This window comes from Marmota flaviventris, chromosome X, assembly GCF_047511675.1.
Source record: "Marmota flaviventris isolate mMarFla1 chromosome X, mMarFla1.hap1, whole genome shotgun sequence".
Classification (NCBI taxonomy): Eukaryota; Metazoa; Chordata; class Mammalia; order Rodentia; family Sciuridae; genus Marmota; species Marmota flaviventris.
Window position 1 is genome coordinate 48,647,457 of NC_092518.1, and position 18,524 is coordinate 48,665,980.

General features: G+C 33.4%; 1 protein-coding gene across 2 annotated transcripts in view; it reads right to left on the reverse strand.

Moving 5' to 3' along the window:
- Faah2 (fatty acid amide hydrolase 2) overlaps nt 1-17,070 on the reverse strand; it is a 154,577-nt gene extending 137,507 nt beyond the window's left edge. For both annotated transcript variants that reach the window (XM_071606330.1, XM_034635443.2), the window contains exons 1-3: nt 16,879-17,070; nt 9,468-9,550; nt 650-786 (exon numbers count right to left, since the gene is read on the reverse strand). In XM_071606330.1, the coding sequence (XP_071462431.1) occupies nt 650-786; nt 9,468-9,550; nt 16,879-17,070 (412 nt within the window). The remainder of the gene's footprint in view (nt 1-649; nt 787-9,467; nt 9,551-16,878) is intronic.
- Nucleotides 17,071-18,524: the final 1,454 nt, after the last annotated feature.

Sequence of the window (18,524 nt, forward strand, 5' to 3'; positions counted from 1 at the left end):
TTTATTACTTTGGCCCATATATTTTTTAAAAGCATGATGGTACATCCACAAGACATTAATTTTAAAAATCCTATCACTAAATCACACAAAGAACAGTGAAGTAAAAGGAAGGGAACCAGGTGTGGAAAGGAGAGGATGGTGAAATACTGGGAAATTAAGTAGTACTAGTTATGATCCATGCTTTTATAATTATGTCATAGTATATTTTAATGTCACATAGATCTAAAAATAACCAATAAAAATGTCATGTTAAAAAATAAATGAATATATGATCAAAATTCTGAAAAAAAGATAATATTCACTTTAACATTTATATTACACTAAGTAGATTTTAAGAATAAATTAGTCTTACATTTAATCAATACAATATAATCAATACAATAATACTGGAGAACATCACTCTGCTGTGAGTCCTAATTAGTATTGAACACAGTGGCCTTTTATGCCATATAGGTATAAGGATGACCATTATAGGATGACCCATTTCAGTTCCCTTTGGAATTTGGTGAATATTTTATCTCATTTCAAAACTGAAGAGAAATTTTAGTCCTCCACTTTGATGTTGTCATTTTCATTTTATCTGTTCAGAAAATGTATGCCACTTCTGAGTTTAACTCTTGTAGTCAAAAAAAATTACAAAGGATAATACCTTGTAGTTGGAAAGCTTCCTTTACTGTCAAAGGAACCCCAAGGAAGGGCCATTTCTTTTCCAGGGTAGATTCATCTTCCAGTTTCTCTGAAAGCCTTTGATCAACAGCATGAGCCTCCTTTTTGGCTGCCTCAAATCTAGTAAGAAATTAAACAGCACAAATGCAAACTACATAAATTAAACAAGTACCCAATTTTATTAAAAGAGCAGATATAAACATAATATAACTAATATACTTGCCAAAAGACTTACAAAGTGAGCATTTAATCCAGTGATTCTCCTTTTAAGAATCCATCATAAGAACAGTGATCTAACATACTTTCAAGAATCACTGTGCAAAGCTGATTTGTACAACATTATTTTTATTAAAAATTAAGAAACCTGTCATCAAACAAATTATGATAGATATCCATTATAGACAACTTCACAGTTGCTTGAAAGTTTCATTACTCTGGAAATTCTCATTATGCAATATGACTGAATTTAAATGAAAAGAGATCACAGCGTGATATTTTTAACAAAATCTCAAACACATGAAAAATGTACATATATATAAGCAAAATAAAACATTAAAAGTGAATAACAACTCCTTTGGTGCAAAGATTATGGGTGAGTTCTTGCATTTTACAAATTTTCTAGAATATATACAATTCACAGCAGAAGGAAATATAATAAATCAATATGTCCAAAAGAACACAATTTGAATGTATGTACTAATATGAACAACAAAGTATGTAATTACAATGGAACTTCTCAATGTTTCAACTACTAACTCTTCAAAAGAGGAATTTAAAAATTGTCTAAATAGCATTTCATGTGAATGTAAAATATTTAAAGAAAATTAAAGGTATATAAATAAGAAAATAAGTCAAATATTCTCTGTTTGCTTATGCCAGAAGATTTTACCAGAAGACTTCTACAGCTGATAAGAAAATTTAGACAAGCAGCAGGATGTAATATCAATATACATAAATCAACAGTTTTTCTATACTCCACTAACAAATATGCTGAGAAAGAAATCAGGAAAATTATTCCATTCACAATTGCCTCAAATAATACTTAGTAATAAATCTAACCAAGGAGATGAAAAATCTATACAATTAAAACTACATAAAACTGAAGGAATTAATCAAAGATCTTAGGAGAAGAGCCCCCATGTTCTTGCATAGGCAAAATTAATATAGTTTAAATGACTATTATGGTTTGGATGTTAGGTGTCCCTCAAAAGTTCAATGCAAGAAGGTTCAGAGGAGAAATAATTGGGTTTTGAGAGTTTTAGCCCAATCAGTGAATTAATCCCCTGATATGGATTAACTGAGTGGAATTGAAGTGAGAGGTTATAGCTGTTGGAGGTGAGAACTGGGGCATGGCTTTGGGGTATATACTTGTATGTGACAAGTGGAGACTCTCTCTCTCTGTGCTTCCTAACCACCATATGAGTTTCTTCATTCTGACACACTCTTCTTCCATGTTGTTCTGCCTCTCCTTGAGCCCCAAGGAATGGAGCCTACCATCTATGAATTGAGATCTTTGAAACCATGAGCCTCCAAATAAACTTTTCCTCCCCTAAAATTGTTTTGGTCAGATTTTTTAGTCACTGCAGCGAAATAGCTGACTAAAACAATATGCAAAGCAATATACGGATTCAATGCAGTCTCCATCAAAACACCAAAGATATTCTTCACATAACTACAAAAAAGTCCTAAATTTCACTGGGAAGAATAAAATACACAGAATAGTCAATAATCCTGAGCAATAAGAGTGATGCTGGAGGCATCACAATACCTTATCTGAAATTACCATACAAAACTATAGTAACAAAAATAGCATGGGATTGTCATTACAATAGACACGAAGATGAACAGAGTACAATAAAAGACCCAGAGACAAACCCACATAGATGCAGGCATCCAATACTAAATTAAGGTGTCAAAAATATGTTGGAGAAAAGACAGCCTTTTAAACAATTGTGCTAGGAAAATTAGATATCCATATGAAGAAAAATGAAACTAGGTCCCTATAATTCCCCCTGCACAAAAGTCAAATCAAAGTGGATCAAAGACCTAGGAATTAGGCCAGACACTGCAACTGCTAGAATAAAACATAGAATCAAAACTCCATCATATTGGCAAAGGCACTGACTTCCTTATAAAGTCTCCCAAAACTCAAAAATAAAACCAAGAATCAATAATTGGAACATCAAATTAAAAAGCTTTGGTACAGCAAAGAAAATGATTAAGAGAATGAAGAGACAGAGCCTATAGAATGGGAGAAAATATTTACCAGCTGCTCCTGTGACATGGGATTAATATTCAGAATATATAAAGAACTCAAAAAGCTTAACATAAAAAATAACTCAATCAAAAATGGGCAAAAGAACTAAACAGATATTCCCAAAACAAGAAACACAAATGGCCAACAAATATATCAAATATACAAAAAGTTTAACATCTCTAACCATCAGGGAAATGCAAATCAAAAACACACTGACATTTCATCTCACTCCATTCAGAATGGCAATTATCAAGGTTACTACTAATAATAAATGCCAGCAAGAATGAGGGGGAAAAAGGTACACTCAAACATTCTTGGTGGGACTGCAAATTAGTACAACCCCACTCAGGAAAGTAATATGGAGATTCATCAAAAACCTAGAAATGGAACCACTATATTACCCAGGTATGACTCTCCTTAGTACTTATCCAAAAGAACTAAAATCAACATAAATAGTAATATGGCCACATCAATGTTTATAAAAGCACCATTCACAATAGCCAAATTATGGTATCAGTCCTGATGCCCATCATAAATGAATAGATTAATAAAATGTGATATACACACATATATATGTATATATGCATATATAATAAAGTTTTACTTAGCCATGAAAATGAATGAAATTATGGCATTTGCTGTTAAATCAATAGAGCCAGAGTACATCATGTTAAGTGAAATAAGTCAGATTCAGAAAATTAAGGGTAGAATGTTTTATCTCATATGTGGATGCTACAGAAAAATAAGGAAAAAGGGAGCACATCAGATATCATAAAGATATTGGGAAGATCAGTGGAGAAGAAAAAGGAAATCAAGAGGGAGGAAGGAGGGACAGAAAAGAGGAGGAAATGTGTAATGAATAACAAAATGACACTGTGTGCATGTATAAATATATACATGTATATATATGTGTGTGTGTGTGTGTGTGTGTGTGTATAAAGCACCAGTCAAGAATAAATAAATAAATGAGTAAAAGGAGGACCAATAGAGTAGAGGAAGGAGAACAGGAGGAGGGATTTAGAGAGAAAAAGTTGTGGGCACCTGGGACTGAAACAGAGTAAGTGAAATTCCATGCATGTATGATTTTGTCAAAATGAACTCAACTATTATGTATAACTATAATGGACTAATAAAAAACATTAAAAAAGACCCAGGTGGGTTTTTGACAATTTTTATCTTCACAATACCTGAAAGACTATCATGCAGAAAAGTGAACAGAATTAGTCCACATGGTAACTGAGTCCAATGGGTCAAAGCCATAGCAAAAGAGATTCCAGCTACATTCAAACTCTACAAGAGTGAAATAGAGGTCAATGAGTTCCCCATCACTGAAAGAGTTCAAGCCAGTTTTGAACTTGTGTGTGGTAGGAATAGGTAGAAGCAACATGAGAATTAGGCAGAAACTTCTAGGCATGCAATTTGGTAATTTTTATGATAATCTCTTAATCTTGCCATCTAAATACATTATTAGTGTTTGATCTCCAACTTTATTTACAATTCCCATCAATAAAATCCTTTTGGAATACATCTCCCAATAAGGCAGCAAAGACAAGAATGTGTAAAAATGGATAAATGTACCCATCCTTTGTTTAATAATACAGTATTTCTCTTGAAAAAAACATTTTATACAAAGTGCTCTTGAAACTTCCCTAAGATGGAGGATTTATCACTGCAAAGTGTATATGCTGATGTTAAGTCATTGCTCCATCAAGGTCATGAAAACGCCTGATAAGTACAACTTCTAGGAGAAAAGATTTATTTTGGTTTCAAAGGGTTCAGTCTATGGTTGGCTAGCTCCAAGGTATAAACATCATAGTGGCAGGGCATGGCCATATTATGCTATGTCCTCACATTAATATATCACAATGAATACCATTTTATATATAATTATTATATACAAATTTAAAAATCAGAAGAGAGACCATTAGAGTAAAGGAATGGGATCAGGGGGCAGAGAATGGGAGGTACTAGGGAAGGAAACTGATCAAATGTTATGTGCACTTACAAATATGTCACCATGAATCCCACCTTTATAGATGATTATAATTCATGAAAAAAAAAGAATTAAACACAAAGCAAAAGCAAAGTCATAATGTCAAGTGTTGTAAACATTGTTGGTTGCTTACCCCAAGATCCACTATTCTCCTGTACTAATAAAACCTCAATTTTTCAGGCACTTACCTTTCTTTCACTGTCATGTGCATTAGAGAAAATTCTCCAATCACTAGCTTTAAGAGTATGATTTTGGGGGTTGGGGTTGTAGCTCAGTAGTAGGGCACTGGCCTAGCATGTGTGAGGCACTGGGTTCAATCCTCAACACCACATAAAAATAAATAAAATAAAATAAAGGTATTCTATCCATCTACAACTAAAAAAATTTTTTTGAAAAGAGTATGATTTTGTATTTGTTTAATACAATCACAGTGATGTTATTCATCTTTCCAGAAATTGTCTACCTATTGACATCTGATCACAATTTTTGTTCTTGAGACATGAGAATAAGGTTGACAAGTGAGGATGTACAAGACAAAATTAAACACTTAGGCTATTGATGACATTTTTTATGTCACGAACCAATCCTTTAGCTAAACTATCAAAACATTTCCTATTTTGTGTAATAATATTTTTTTATAGTTTTCAGTCATTTTGAGCTGTTATTTTTGTTGTTGTTGTTGTTGCTGTTTACAATGAAAATCATCCAAAGTGTTAAAATTAATAGGGCATTTTTAAATTTAGTTGTAGAGATAGAAGCTAGATTTCAGTGAATGTAGGTATAAAACAAAAGTGAGGGTTCAGAAAAAGTAAATATTGACTAAAAATTTTAGCAGCTTGTTTATGTAGAAAAATGAGACTGCCAGTTAAGTACAGCAAGCTATTAATATGAAAATATTATATTCTACCCACTCAAATAATGTAGCCATTCAAAAGGCAATATAGGCAGATGGTCATATCCAGGATTTGGAGAAAGACTGATCTGGGATTGTTACACAGCTTTGCAACTGACAACTTCCTAAAGTTCAGTTTATCCAACTATAACACTCTTGTTTCAATAGAACATAGATGCTCTGTTATTAAAATGAAATAAAGCTGAAAACATAGCATTTAACACATAGGAGATATTTAATAAATAGTAGCTATTACCATTATCATTTATAATATCATCAAGTTTTTCTGACAATTAAAATATCCCTGTCAGGAAAATAAAAGAATTAGTGTTATAGCAGATAAATCCACAGCTAAATTACCCAAAGTACAGAGCTCATAGAACTGGCAACATAAAATTTAGGATGTAGGCTACAAGTCCCTGTATCAGAAAAAAAACAACGAGAGGAACTGCAACAGCTACTTCTTTCAACATGTTCTGTTAGTATTGATGCTATCAGTACCATTTACTGACAGATTCCTTGTTGACAGAAATACAGGATCTTGGAACACTCTAACATCAAGAGTTTTCTAACCAAGTGAGAACAGAGCATTCAGACTCCCCAGCTGTATCTTCCCAAGGCTGAGGAAGACCTAATAGCTTAATTATATGCACTTTACTAAGGTCTTGAATGCACCTTCATTAATGCTGCTCAAACCTGAGCTACATATAATCAAACAAAATCAAAGACTGCTAAGAGAAGTTTGATTTAAACAGAAATGGAACTAGATAACTTAATACGTGGGCACAGTTCCAAAAGGTAGTTCTTGACCCCTGATACCAAGGACACACCCATAGTTTTAGACAAGCTAAAACCAGACATCCCAATCATGAATCCTTAAATCTATATATCCTGAAATCCTACCTTCAACCAGTAATCTAAATAGAGCAGAAGATAAGGGATAAAAATACAAATAGGTTTCTCGACCCAGGCTTTGGTGAAAGCTATACAGTCCCCTCACCTGTGTAGTGCTGCCTTCTTGTTTACTCATATTCACTCATCAGGATCCTGTTTTTACATTATTTCCTCCAGAAACCCTTCCCTGATAGCTGTACAGTACTGGACAGATATACCTTCTCTGTGCTTCCACACTGCTCTCTTCTTTTCCTATTATATGCCTAATTACACAGTGCTTTATGTTTCAACCACTGGACTGAGATGTAAAGGAACTCAGGGACTATATTTTGTTTTTTTTTGCATCCTCCAACACCTAGTACAGTGTTTCAATAAATATTTTTGGGATAAAGGAAAAAAAAAGTATTAGGATTTTTATAAACTGTTTTGGAAAATTATAAGCCTGAGAGTCTATGTTAATTTTCAACTTAGAAAGAATGAAACAAAAATTCAGAGAGGTTCAGAAAAATGCCTAAGATCACATGATAATTAAACAGAGGAAGAATTCCATCCCAGCTATGTAGTACTCTATAAGTGTGTACTTCTATGTCTTGCCATCTTTGAACTATAGGACTAACAGCAGGCTTGCCTTGACTATTTCCCATTTCATTCAAAGTTTACACACACACACACACACACACACACACATATATGTATATATGAATTAATTAGCACAGATGTAAGGATGCAAGCCTAAAATTAGTAGCAAATCTGTAACTTTCCAGACAAGAAAGAGAAATAATTAACTATAAATCATAACTGAGGAAGTCTTTGAAAGCAAATGGGTTAGCAGAGCATAAGAGGAAGCTGCATTTTGGATTCAAAAGAAAACGCAGTCTGAGAACAGACACATTATTTAGTCTTCTATTGAATAAATACTACATATCAGATCATATGTTAAACACTGAAGATACCAAGATAAATAAGAGATGGTCCTTATCATTGAGGAGCTCACATTCTGGTGGTAAGACAAACAAGAACCCAATGATAATACAGTGTTGAAATGGTCTCTCAACTCCAAACCAGGTGTTCTATATCTCACTGTAAGATGGAACTCTGAAAGTTAAATTTTCCTTTGCATTTCAGTGCCCTGTTAGATCCTTCAAATACAGAGTGTTACAGAGTGAATGAAAGAAAGAGGTGAAGGGATTTTCTCCTTCCAGCTTGCTTGCTGTACCTCACAACACTGTATTTTCTTCTAGGCATCAATAGTTAGTTCTAGCTTCCTATGTCTTTCAACACTATAGAACCAATCTTAACACACCCCCTCAGAAATATCAATTGCTCCTGAAAATATTAACTACAGTTGGGCAAAGACTTTTCTCTAAGTTTCTGATGCATCAGCAACTGCCAGGCAGTACCCTTTTCACAGATATCCCAGTTCTAAAGTAACTTCCTTTGAGCTTCTAGGTTCTGATTATCCCAATCTCCTTATGCTCCATCAGACCAAGGGACGTAGCTGTTTCCTGAAGTTATTGTCTCTGCATTACACCACTGTTACATTTGTGGATTTTCCAATCTTTAACCACCTATTTCAACAATTCCCTTCATTAATTTCTTTGTTAACATAGGACAATTTCTGGATTCTGAAAGATACAAGAATCACAAAGAGCACAACGGGTTCTGGGAGCTCAGAGGTATACATCATGTACCAGCTGAGATTATTAGATAAAATGAAACAGAAACTTAAGCTGAGTCCTAAAACCTTAACATCAGGGGGATAAAAGGTTTTATAAGAAGGAGAAACAGCATATGTAAAGTTATGGGGATGAGAGAGAGCAAAATGAGTCAGAGGAAGTGAAAGAGTGGCAAGAAGATTAGGACATGAAGGAACAGAGAAGGATAGAATGATATGAAGTAATGAATGAGATACAGCAAAATTTGAGTAATTGGAGTTAGAAGATAAATTTGAGAAAGAAAGAAAGTAAGAAAGGAAGGAAGGAAGGAAGGAAGGAAGGAAGGAAGGAAGGAAGGAAGGAAGGAAGGAAGGAAGGAAGGAGATGGAGTCTAGGGTTACACCCAGATGTCTTGTTTGTGTGACTCATGGAAGAACAGGTTTAGCAAGATAGTAATACAGTGATAGATAGTGTTTCATTAGTCAACTAAAAGTAGAGGAACTGGACATGTAGCTCAGTGTTAGAGTACCTGTCTAGCATGTGAGGTTTGGAGTTCAATCCCCATTAGAAAAAAGAAAGCTATAAGCTAGCAGAATTACAGTCCATATTTCTGTCTACTATTTCTTGGATCTGTATTTTAGTCACTAAACTTCCCTGAAAGTCAGTTTTAGTGCCAAGTAAACAGGTATAACAATACAGTAGAAAATAATATCTAATATATTAAATTGACACTGAAAAGTTTGTATGTGAGGTGATGGGTGAATTTCTTCTATTAAAACCACTACCAGATATTAATTCAATAAGCATGTAATCATGTCTAACTAGTTTCAGATCTTGTTCTGGATGATGGATATGCAAAAAAAACTAATGAAATTTAGTCCTTGCCATCAAGGATCTAGTCTATATGCTAGGGAATGAGGCATAGTGGCAAACGCCAACATAAAAGCTGAATAAAGGTCTGAAAGTGCTGAATCAGAAGAAGATTTTAGTGAAAAATCAAAGGAAGGTCACAGAGGAAGACAAGTCCAAGAAACTTGTTAAGGTAGCATGGCCACAGAAGTAGAACAAGAACCATCATGAATGACTCCATTATTGAGTGAAAATGCTCACCTGTACTTTACAATTCCATTAATCATTGGGTTCACATCCTTGATTCTGTTGATATAAGCTTGAACAACATCTATACACTTCACCTGAAAATACAAAAATTTAGTTAGCTAGCATTTGCTTATTTAAAAATTCATCCATTCAACAAGTACTTATTGAAAGTTCACTAATGCCCTGAAACTTAACACTACACATCTCTGCAAAACTCATGAGTTGGAGAGCAGAGACATTATACCATACCAAGGTAGAGTTTCCAGATAAAACACAGAATGCTAAGTTATATTTGAAGTTTAGAGGAATAGTAAATAATGTTTAGCATAAGTAAACCTCAATTATTGCATGGGAATAATTATACTAAAATATGTTTTTATCTTAAATTTAGTTGAGTGTATTGTATTTTTATTTGCTAAATTCGGCAACACTGCATGTAGGGTTTTAGGTGAGGCATATGAGTAGGGAAAAGGCAAGTAACACATTCTATGAAGGTGCTATAAGTTTATTATTTAATTATAATATGCAATTGTGGTTCTAATGATACTTCTTAGACATGAAGCAATATGTATTAGGAAATTACAAAGAAATGTATAATCCCACAATACAAAGTAAATGAAAATAAATTTGTTTAAGACTGAAAAAGTAAGGAAAGGGAAAGTATAATAAACATAGTATGAAGTGGAATAAAACAATTGTATCATACTAAGTGTGAATGAATGAATTTACCCGTTAGAGGGCAAAACCATTAAATAATTAATTTTAGTTTAAAAAACAAAAGCTCAGTAATACATTATTTATAAGAGGTTCACCTGGAGCAAAGAGACAATGAAATCTTTAAAACAACAGAAAGCTAGTCAAATACATACTAGGTAAATACAAGAAGAAAAAAAAAACACCAGGGATGGGCACCATTAATATCATATTAAGCACATTTCAAAATTTAAACATGAAATAAAAAGTTCATGATGGTGCTACAACAGTCATATTCTTTTCTGTATTAAAAAAATCTGGCAAATATATAGAGTATAAACTTAAAAGGGAATACAAAAGGAACTTGGCAGAAATATAAGAATAGTAAGAGATAATACAGCTTTCTCAGAAATTGACAGTCATTATAAACAAAGATATAGGTGGGAACTTAATAGTACAACCAACATGCTCAAAAACATACAGAGAAAAAATTTTATTCTATCAAAAATGAAGATCTCTGTATCCCCAAATCATTAACATAAAATGATCATGCACTTATTCATAAACAAAACTTAAAATCACCAAATGTTTCAGAAACAGTTTAAGTCAATTAGGTAAATTATCATAATCTAGTAATACTAGAACTAAATAGAGAAAGATGATTTTTTTAAACCTTAACTATTTCAAAAACACTCCTCTATATAATGTATGGCTCTAAGAGATAAACAAAATTAAAGTTGCAAATTATCCAGAGACTGACAATAGTGACATATCTCATCAAACTCTATGAGATATAGCTAAAGCCATTTAATATGCATTTTTAGTGTTTTGAAGTTTATGTAACAGTGTGGCTCATTTTGACATATTCTTAAATGTATATTACATTTCAATCCCCATTAATATTCCCCTTCCTATCCTTTCTCCTTCCTGTCCCTGGTCATCTTCCTCTACTCTGTTGGTCTTCCATCTATTTATTTATTTATTTTTAACTGGTTCATTTTATATATTTTATGTGTATATAATATATATTATATATATAAAATTGGAATGCATTGTGATATATTCATACAGGCATAATTACAAATAATATGATTTTATTTGTAAAAGTATAAAATTAATACAATATATAAAATATTCAACTTAAAATAATGTAAAAACAAAGTAAATAAAAAATTATAGAGAAACAAAACAAAGTTTAAACACAAAGAACTAATAGCAATAGTAAAAACAACAGGGTGAAAACATAAGTAAAAACAACTTATAAATACCCATAAAACAGATAAACCATAAGAAGCATGATGGAGAATGAGGAGAGTACACACACAATAATGGCTTAATACTGAGAATTAAAAAGAAGATACAATTATAGATTCAAGGAAGATTGAAAAAATTATAAGAAAATATTATATGTACCTTTTTTCTAGACTAATTCTTACCTATCCTTTAGAAACACCTACTGGGTTCTCAGTAAATATTTGTTTAAAAGCATGCATAAATGGTAATTTAATCCACCACAAATTGAACCTCTACTCTGGTAGCTCTGGAGTTAAGGGGCTGAGTTTTCACACTGAGGTCTAGAACCTGGTCACCTCACCAATGAATGCCACCCAATAGATTTTCAAAATCTGACACACTTTCCTTTGAACATGTATGAATTGACCACAATGAATCTCCACATCATGTACAACCACAAGACTTGGATCCTAATTAGAATAAGATATACTCCATGTATGTATAAATAAGTCAAAATATACCCTATTTTCATGTATATCTAAAAAGAACAAATAAAATTTAAAAGATGAATACAAACCATAATAAATGCTGGAGAAGATGTGGGAAAAAAAGTTTCAACAACTGCCCTAATTGAGTCCACAGCAAGTAGAAAAAAAATCAATAAACCAAGCATATATTAAAGGATATAACACAACAATAATTGTCATTTAAATACTTTAAATGCCAAGAACTTTACATTCATTATGTAATTAAATCCTCCTAGTAACACATGTCATGTTATCCCCATTTTATAGCTAAAGCCACTGAAGCTCAATGAAGTTAAGTGCTTCAAGTACTATATTGAATAGAGTGGTGAGAGTACACATCCTTATCTTATTCCTGATTTTTGAAGAAATGCTTTTTTCCCCTTGGTTATGATGTTGTCCTTGGGTTTCTCATATTCTTCATCATGTTAAGGTAAGTTCCTTCTTTTCCTAGTTACTTCAGTGTTTTAACATGAATAGGTTAAGTGAACAGAAATCTTCACAGAGACATGTGATCTTCACAGAGATCACAAGGCTGAGCCAGGATATATATGCTTGATTGATTCAATAAAGCATGCTGCCATAGAGAAATGAAGATGGTGTGCGTGATTAGAAAATTCATTCCCTAAAATACAAATGAAAAGTAAAAACATCTTTCTCTCCTCTCCTCTTTCTCTCTCTTTTCCTTCCTCCTTTCCTTCCTTTCTCTGTAGCTTTTTTCTCCTCCCTCCACAAGATTAATTATAGTATACTAATTGTTCTATCCCTTATTTTTTTTACCAGTTGATATATTTCAAGAACTATTTATATATCAGCTCCTTTAGATCTACTTCATGCTTATTAATAGGTACAACATATCCCCTTGTATGGTCAGACTAAAGGAGAGATCACTGATATTTTTATTAGTTACATAAAAAGTGAAAACTAATTTTCAAATTTTCCTCATTGGTTACTAATTATATTTAATATAAGTTGGTAGCATGAGCACAATGGTCCAACAATCTAAAAATACAATTTCATAGGACACATTATTCATTATATAATTTACTCTAAGTAATTGAACACCAGCATCCTAACCTTTGTACCTATTGCCAAATTCTTCCCATTCCTCTCTGCCCTCACACTATGCACAACAAATGTGTACAATTGTTATGTATTGCTTATAAATAAAATTTTAAGCTATACAATGAAAAAGTTCCCTTATACTTCTGAATCCTGACACTCTCCTTTAACAACTAATGTTATCAGTCTTTGTGCATCTTTTCAGAGACATAGGTATATCTATGAAAGATAGATACTAAATAGAGATAGACCAAAGATTTTTTCATAAAAGTAACAATATATTAGAAATTATTTTTTTCATTCAAAATACATGTGGAAACTCACTCCATATCCTATACATAAAGTGCTGCCTTATTTATTATTTGTTGTAGACATAATGTACCACACTAAATTGGGATCTAGATTTGCCTTTATGAACATTCACTTTGACAACATATGAGGATATCATCATATATGTCATTAGGTGATCTGTCAACTGTGAAATCACTAACAAAAGCAAATTTCCAAATATGCAGGAATAATGCCCAGGCTATGGATACAACTGAACATAGTAAGTTGGGAACTGATAGTTCAATCAGAGAGTTGGTGATCAGGAAGCATTACTCTTTCATAAAGAGCCATGAAAATATGCAATCAGATTGACCTGGCTCTATCACTTCATAACTATATGGCACTAGACAAGTTACTGGACAGTTTTAAACCTTCTTTCCTCATCTATAAGATGATGATAATGGTACCAACATCAAAATGTGGTTATGAGGATTCAGTTTACAAAAGTCTAAGTTAACCATTGCCTCAACTGGCACATGGTAGCTGCTTAATAAAATTTAGTTGTTTTCAGATGAGAATATTTCTGTGTATTAAGAAGGCAGGGACTAAGGGAGAGCTAGGACAAATAAGATTTTCTATGTTCTTCACTTCTCCCCTTCAGAACATTTTTATATAATCTGATAAATTATATACATCATGAACGTATTGATATCACACCTAATAATAATAAAAATAATACAATTAATGCTTATATAGTGCTATTATGCCAGGCATTATTTTAAAAGCTTTACATACATGAATTCATTTAATTCTCACAACAATCCTATAAATAGATCATGTCATCAGTACATGTTTTTATCTCCTCATTAGGAGAATTAAGATCTGCTTACTTACTGTCCCTGACCCCTAACTACATATTTTATAGTCTTTGCTTATGAAGAAAATAAATAAAATTTCAAAAAGGAATAATAAATATATTATAGTTATTTTTTCATTTTGCAGAGCTTTCCATAAACTTGTAAACTACAGAATTGATGGGGTTCACTGCATCAAAAGTACATTGTAAGAATATATATGTATATATGTGTGTACTTGTAGGTATTTGTGTAAATGTAGATCATGAGAGAATGTTCGAGTAAACTAAGAGTAAGTAGCAGGAACCAAGATACCCAACCAAAATTCCCCAGTATGTGCTAGTATCCATGATTGTATTCCTATTTTCTACTGAAAGATAAGACTACAATCTATAATATTAAAGTTAACTTTCACTGAGCATGTGCTGAGTATTTTAGAGCTGTTATCTCATTCAAGTATACCAATAACTTTATGAAATAGGTACAATTATTTTATCCCATTTTACATTTAAGGAAACTGTCACACAATTACTGATATTTAAGAGAAAGATAAAAGGCAAAACTTTGACCTTTGGAGGGATAAGAAAAACAGACTAAATGGCCTTGTTAATGCTAAATACTAAAAAATACAGGTGCCATTCTGATAGCACAGTCAAAGGAAAAGGAAAATACTTGATTTTGCTGAAAATGATCTTAAGGCAAAGTGAATATACCAGCAGTTTAGAATTTTCTTTCATCTGGTATAAAGAATTTACTCATCTATGTATTCAGGCACCAAAAGATAGCTAGCATTCAAATGCATGTAGGTGACAGAATCTGAGACAGTATATAGAGTCTATTGGAGTTAGGTATTAGCATCAATTCCTCCTCCATCTTGATCTTAAATAATTTCTTGGCATTTAATATGCAAATTGGAGATAAAATTCACAAAGTTACTAGTGTGAAATAAGCACTCTATAAATGATAGCTGTTATTATGACAACTAGAGTCCTAGATTTGACCAAAAATTTAACTGGTATCAACCCAGTCATACATAAAAAATAGGTCAAATTACCTATTTATTATATAATGGCTTTCTCTCAGGCCTTAGCAAGTAAGACTGGAAAGAAACCAGTTTTCTCAAATAATGCTTGAGTAGAATTTCTCAATTTTGCCACTATTGAAAGATTGAGCCAAATAACTCTACTATGGAGAGGGCTGTCCTGTGCATTGGAGTGTGTTTAGCAGCATCCCTGGTACTAATTCCATTGTGAAACCCAAAATGTTCCCATACATTGTCACATGTCCCAGGATGGCCAATCCCTCCCCACCCCCAACCATTTCTCTAGAGAAAGGAAGAAAGTTTTAAAATATATATATAGCAAAAGTTAAGGTCTAATGGTGTATATATCAACATCATTAGAGACACAACCTTGGTAGGACTGAAGGAAAACTCATACAAATAAGATTTTATATCTACTTCACTTCTCTTCAGAACACTTTAATATAAAATATATCTAGATAAGCTCTTATCATGGGCAAGCATGAACATATAAATAACAGCTATTAAAAACTTGATGGTAGTAATTTTAGCCAGGACTATTATGCCAGGAAGTGTTTTAAAATCTTCATGTGTAGGAACTCATTTAATCTTCACAACTCCATACAGTAGATTCCATTACCTAGTCCATTTTTCTTACAGGATATTTAGAGGCACAAAAGTTTAAAGGATTTTTCCAAGATCACACATCCAGATAGCAAGATAGTTAGGATTTCTGAACCCCAGTAATCCAGCTCCAGTGTTCAATCTTGTAATCTCTATGCTACAGAACTTATTGTGTGCCAGAGACTTGACTTGTATTATCTGCAATTGTCCTGGCAGCCCTTGCACAGGGTCATACAGCTATGAAGATACACACCAACATTTTAATCTACTATCTTTATACTACATCCCACTATCTGCCTATTAGCAAAACCATGCATGATTAGTGGATGTTGGGGAGTGAATTGAGGAATAAGAAAAATATGTTGTTTAAAGGTAATCAGGAGTTAAATGAAACAATAGAGAGATAAAGATAAGAAATGAAAAACAATACTAGGAAATAGCCCAACACCTCTAGGGAATCCACCAATCATATGACAAGGAGATTACTAGTCCTGCCAGAACAACTGTAGAGAAAAATGATTGCTTAAGCTGCTTAAAATTAAAATTAATAATTTTAAATTAATAATTTGTAAATTTTCATGCATTTGTATAAATCATTTTACCCCAATTATTTTACATGGATATTACCTGTAGAACTGCATCAGTGAGATAAAATATGTTTAATTATTACTGATAGCCACAGTAATCACTATTTTAGACCAAGTACTACTAAATTAAAAAAAAAACAACTTGGACAGAAAGCAAAAATCTCTTGGACAGGTAGATCTGAGGAGGAAGAGGGAAAGGAAGAGGGAGAGAAACCCCATTGTTGAGAATCAGTTTCAAAAACCACTCCTGGTTTTTCTTCTGCACAATTATTTTGCACAAACAGGAAAAATGGACATAATGACTGAAGGATGCCGAAATAATCCAACCAGTGCTTACAGCAAATGTATAAACATGCACACTATGACTCCCAGAAGTTTCCTTTTAATCCCCATTTGAAAGCCTCTCCCAAGTCTCATAGTAGAGGGTGGAAAGGAAATTGATTTCCCCAACTCACTCATGTACCACAACCACTACCACCACTAAAATTCCAGGAGTCTGAGACTAAAATATGTCCCCTGCACCCACTTCTAAATCTGCTCCCTTTGCGCTCTCACCTTCCTCTGTCTAATCAGTTTAGCCAGCTGTATTGCAGAAAGCAGAAGCAAGGGTTCGTTCACAGGACCGGTGGTTCTTGAGCCAAATTTTGGGCCGCCAAAGGCTCGAGCCGCTTGGCCTATTAGGCCTATGAGAAAACCTACTGCTCTCAAGAGAAGCAGCTGGATGCGGGCGCTGAATGGAGGTGCCATAGAGGCCTGGATTCCGCTGGGTCCTAGCGCTGGAGGGTTTCGTACACCCTGGGAAAGCAGGAGAAAAGACTAAGCAAAGAGCTAAAAAAGGATTCCTTTGGCTTACAAATCCAGTGTCTACCCACAATTCCACAGGAGCTTATTTGTCATCACCTGCTGGGCTCCTGGCCAGAGATGAGAATGGAGATGAACCCTTTTCAGCAGCTTACTGTATGACTGCAACCTGTGGTTAGTGCTGGCATAAATCCAACCTGGAAAATGAGATGTAGGAAAGAAGACTGGCTTTTAGGCTCTCCAGTTCTGCTACTGTATTGCCTTGTCCAATTTATACTAATCTCAAATTCAATTTGTTCATATAAAAAATGGGCATAATTACTTTGACATGAAATAGTTTTGATGAACAGCAAAATAAAAATAAATAAATAAATAAATCGCAACACAGTACAACTCATACCATATGTTATAAGTCGTAGCTATGATTTATTTCAGCTGTATCTGTGAAAAAAAGTGTTAGAAGTTTACATTTTTATATAAAATAGTATGATCAGAAAAAGTTAACTTGCAAGCATATACATTTTATCCACATGCACGTTACCTAATCCTTATAAACCCATTGTCAGGTAGTACTGATGAACATTAAATCTCCAGACCACATCACTCTTCTAAACGCAAGACACTTGAAATCCAATGTCTATTTGACATCTTCATGTGAATGTCTCACCAATTCTTCAAACTAAACATGTCCAAAAGTCATCATTTTCTCCCCAAACTTGCTGTTCCTCCAAATTCACAAGTAACATTTTCATGTACCCAGTGAATCACTCAAAAATCTGAAAATCCTCTCAGCTTCTTCCTTTACTCACATCATCATGAACAATAACCAAATCCACACAATGCCTTTCCCTTCCAACTCAGCCTCATTCTGATCTTATTGATGTTTACATGAACTTCTACAAATACTCTAGTTGATCACCCTGTCTTTATTTATGAATCCATATTTTTAATATACAAATTGGACCATGTTCCTCCCTTGCCAATGACTCTGCAATAATTCTACATCCTCCACAGGTTAAAGCCACATCTACTTTGGCATTCAGAGGTTTCACGATTGATGTCTGCAAAACTCTGTACTCTTCATCCTTCAAGTCTATGCTACAGCCAACAAGAGCTGAAAGTCCCCTTTCCCCTTTTTATCTGGTTAAGGACAAATATTTCAACTTTTCCCCGAGCTCCCAAATGCCTTTAATGGCACTCTTTAATTACCCTACACACTACAAATCAACAATATCAGAGTACTTCTCTTTTTAAACATAAATATTTTTATAGCTACTTGCCATCTAGAAGTGAACTCCTTGAAGAATAAGGCCATTTTAAACCTTCTTTATATTGTCAAAACTCAACATAGTACTTAGCATGCAGTTGACACTACTTTGTAAGTTAAAGGTAAGAGCTTA